This window comes from Phalaenopsis equestris, unplaced genomic scaffold (genome assembly GCF_001263595.1).
Source record: "Phalaenopsis equestris unplaced genomic scaffold, ASM126359v1 Scaffold001013, whole genome shotgun sequence".
In the NCBI taxonomy this organism is placed as follows: domain Eukaryota; kingdom Viridiplantae; phylum Streptophyta; class Magnoliopsida; order Asparagales; family Orchidaceae; genus Phalaenopsis; species Phalaenopsis equestris.
The window spans coordinates 226,714-229,140 of NW_018165452.1; the positions used below are offsets into that span (position 1 = coordinate 226,714).

At 31.3% G+C, this 2,427-nt stretch overlaps 1 protein-coding gene across 1 annotated transcript in view; it reads right to left on the bottom strand.

The window, feature by feature from the left end:
- Nucleotides 1-820: 820 nt before the first annotated feature.
- LOC110032720 (AP-2 complex subunit sigma) overlaps nt 821-2,427 on the bottom strand; it is a 13,006-nt gene continuing 11,399 nt past the window's right edge. Inside the window, exon 6 of the mRNA XM_020736446.1 lies at nt 821-1,228. Within this exon, the coding sequence (XP_020592105.1) occupies nt 1,187-1,228 (42 nt within the window). The 3' untranslated portion in view covers nt 821-1,186. The remainder of the gene's footprint in view (nt 1,229-2,427) is intronic.

The following is a 2,427-nucleotide window of genomic DNA, read 5'->3' on the forward strand; positions in this document are numbered from 1 at the left end:
CTTCATTAATTTTGAGCAATATGGTAGAAGTCTGCATAAATATATGAGTTTGATATTAAAACAAAAAAATGATATTGAGTGATATTTTCATAAATATAAATGTTCAGAGCGACATGTATATAATTATCTGTGATTTTTAATTCTAGGTAAACAAATTTTGCATTAACGTTTAATTGTTGGCTTCAAATACGATCAAGCAGTCTGCACTCATCTTGAGACCATTGATTTGAATAATTAAAGTCTTTTTTGCAACATGATTAGGATTATATCCATCAAGTTTGATGCCCAGAGCTAAATCCACCTTTTTGTTTCGGCAATTGAAATTTGAAGGTAATGATTCTGGCCTCATTTTGTACAGTTTTTTAAGGGTTCGTTTCACATAACTTTCTCTCAGCTTTGTGTTCAAACCGTCACCATAATTTTATTTGAAGAACAATTATCTTGTTCCTTTCTAGAATTTCTAGAAATTTATGTGATGGGAAATTATTTTTTTCAGCTTGAGTTGTTAAAATGCGATGATTGTAAGAAAGATAATGTCTGGTTGTTCGAAAGAAATTGATTGCATCGTTCCAAAAAGTTATTTTTTCTACTGCAGCTTTACAGCCACAAAATAGGGCTGTGAATTTAGCTCCACAAAATAAGCTAGATGTGTAAATATCAAACTTTTGGTGTTACATATGTAAATATATAAGAATTATATAGCATATAGTAAGTTTCAAAATTTGTTAACTAGATATGTAAATACAAGCCCGGCTAAGCTATGATTGTGAAACTCTAGTGGAAAAGGCTGTTGCACGTGTAAATATAAGCACAGCATGAATTGATTGTGTTGAGAAGCAACCTCCACAAAATAGGTTAGACGTGTAAATATCAAACATTAGGTGTTAGATATGTAAATGTGTAAGAATTATAAGGCATACATGTAAATCTCCCGATTTGTTAACCGGATTCACAGGAACAATTCAATCACAAAACCTGCATCGTTTCAAATTCTTTTGCAGTATAAAATACAGAATATTCTATAAACCTAAAAGAGTGCTGTTAAAAATCTCAATAGTCAAGCATATGATTGGAGATTAAAGTCTTACGATTTCAAAATAGATAAATCATGTGGTAAATGGAGAGAAATAAACGAGCGGGGCCAAAAAGGGAACTAACTCCAATGGTTTTATGTTGCTCACAAACCTTATTCTTGCTTTTCTAGTTCCCCCATTCTCTCAATGATGGCCTGCAAAAATAAAACAAAGTTAGAGCAGTAATTTTTGGTTAAGTGGATAGAAATCAATAAAAAAAAGGGATAATTACAACATAGCACCTCAAACATTGCTTATTTATAGCACCCAGGTGATATTTTTGAAATAGAACTGGTGTATTTAGGTGCACCACAACCAAACCATTGAGAATTTGATAAAAGAATTTGATAAAAATGAAAAACGATAAAAATGAAAAACATGAGTTGGGGTCTTATCATGAATTTTGATATTTGAGCGAGAATCTGAAAATGGATGAAAGGGGGTGCTACATTTGTAAATAACAATGTTTCAGGTGCTATGTATGCTTTCTGGGATTTATTTTGTAAATCCTGGTTACAGTTTTCATTCCTATTTATTTTGTAAATCCTGGTTACAGTTTTCATTCCTTGAGTACTACGTAAGATCTTAATTTGATTTAGCATAATATTACTAACAATAATCAGAATTATTCCAATGCATTTATCAATTAAATAGATAGAAAGGATTCAAGGAAAGAAAGGATGTGGGCATTTATATATATATATAAGTATTTACATATCTAATACCTAAATTTTGTTTTTTTATATTTATGCCACCCAAATCTTTCGTATGACACGAAAAATATCACCATTTTAACTTTTAAAAAATGAAATACACCCTTTTCATGCATAGGTAAAGTGGTATTTAGGTAAAAATTGAAGTTTAGTTGTTAAATATGTAAATACATAAAAATTGAGTGGTATGTATGTAAATCTCCTAAAATATATGGGCATTTTTATTCTTCACGGCCCTCATCTCTCATGCAAATATTTGAATGATTTCAGATTTGAAGCTGCTAAAAGAAATTAGCAATATAACAAATAACCAAAAGTTGTTCTCTAGCTAATTTAAGGGTCTGTTTGGCGCAGCTGCAGCTGCGCTACATCAGGAAGCTGCTGCGAGGAAGCTGGTTGTCTGTTTGTTGCAGCTGTGTGAAAACAGCTGTGGAGCAGCTGTTTCTGGAAATATGACAATTCTATCCCTTTTTAGTGAAATATAAAAATACATAGGACTTGATTGATATGTATCTAAATGCACCCCCACCCTCATCTATAAAAAAAAAAAGAATATGTATTTTTTGTGCATATTTCTAGAGCACTGAAGTGCTAATATGTAAATAGGAAAGTTAGGTGTCGAATATGCAAATACATAAGAA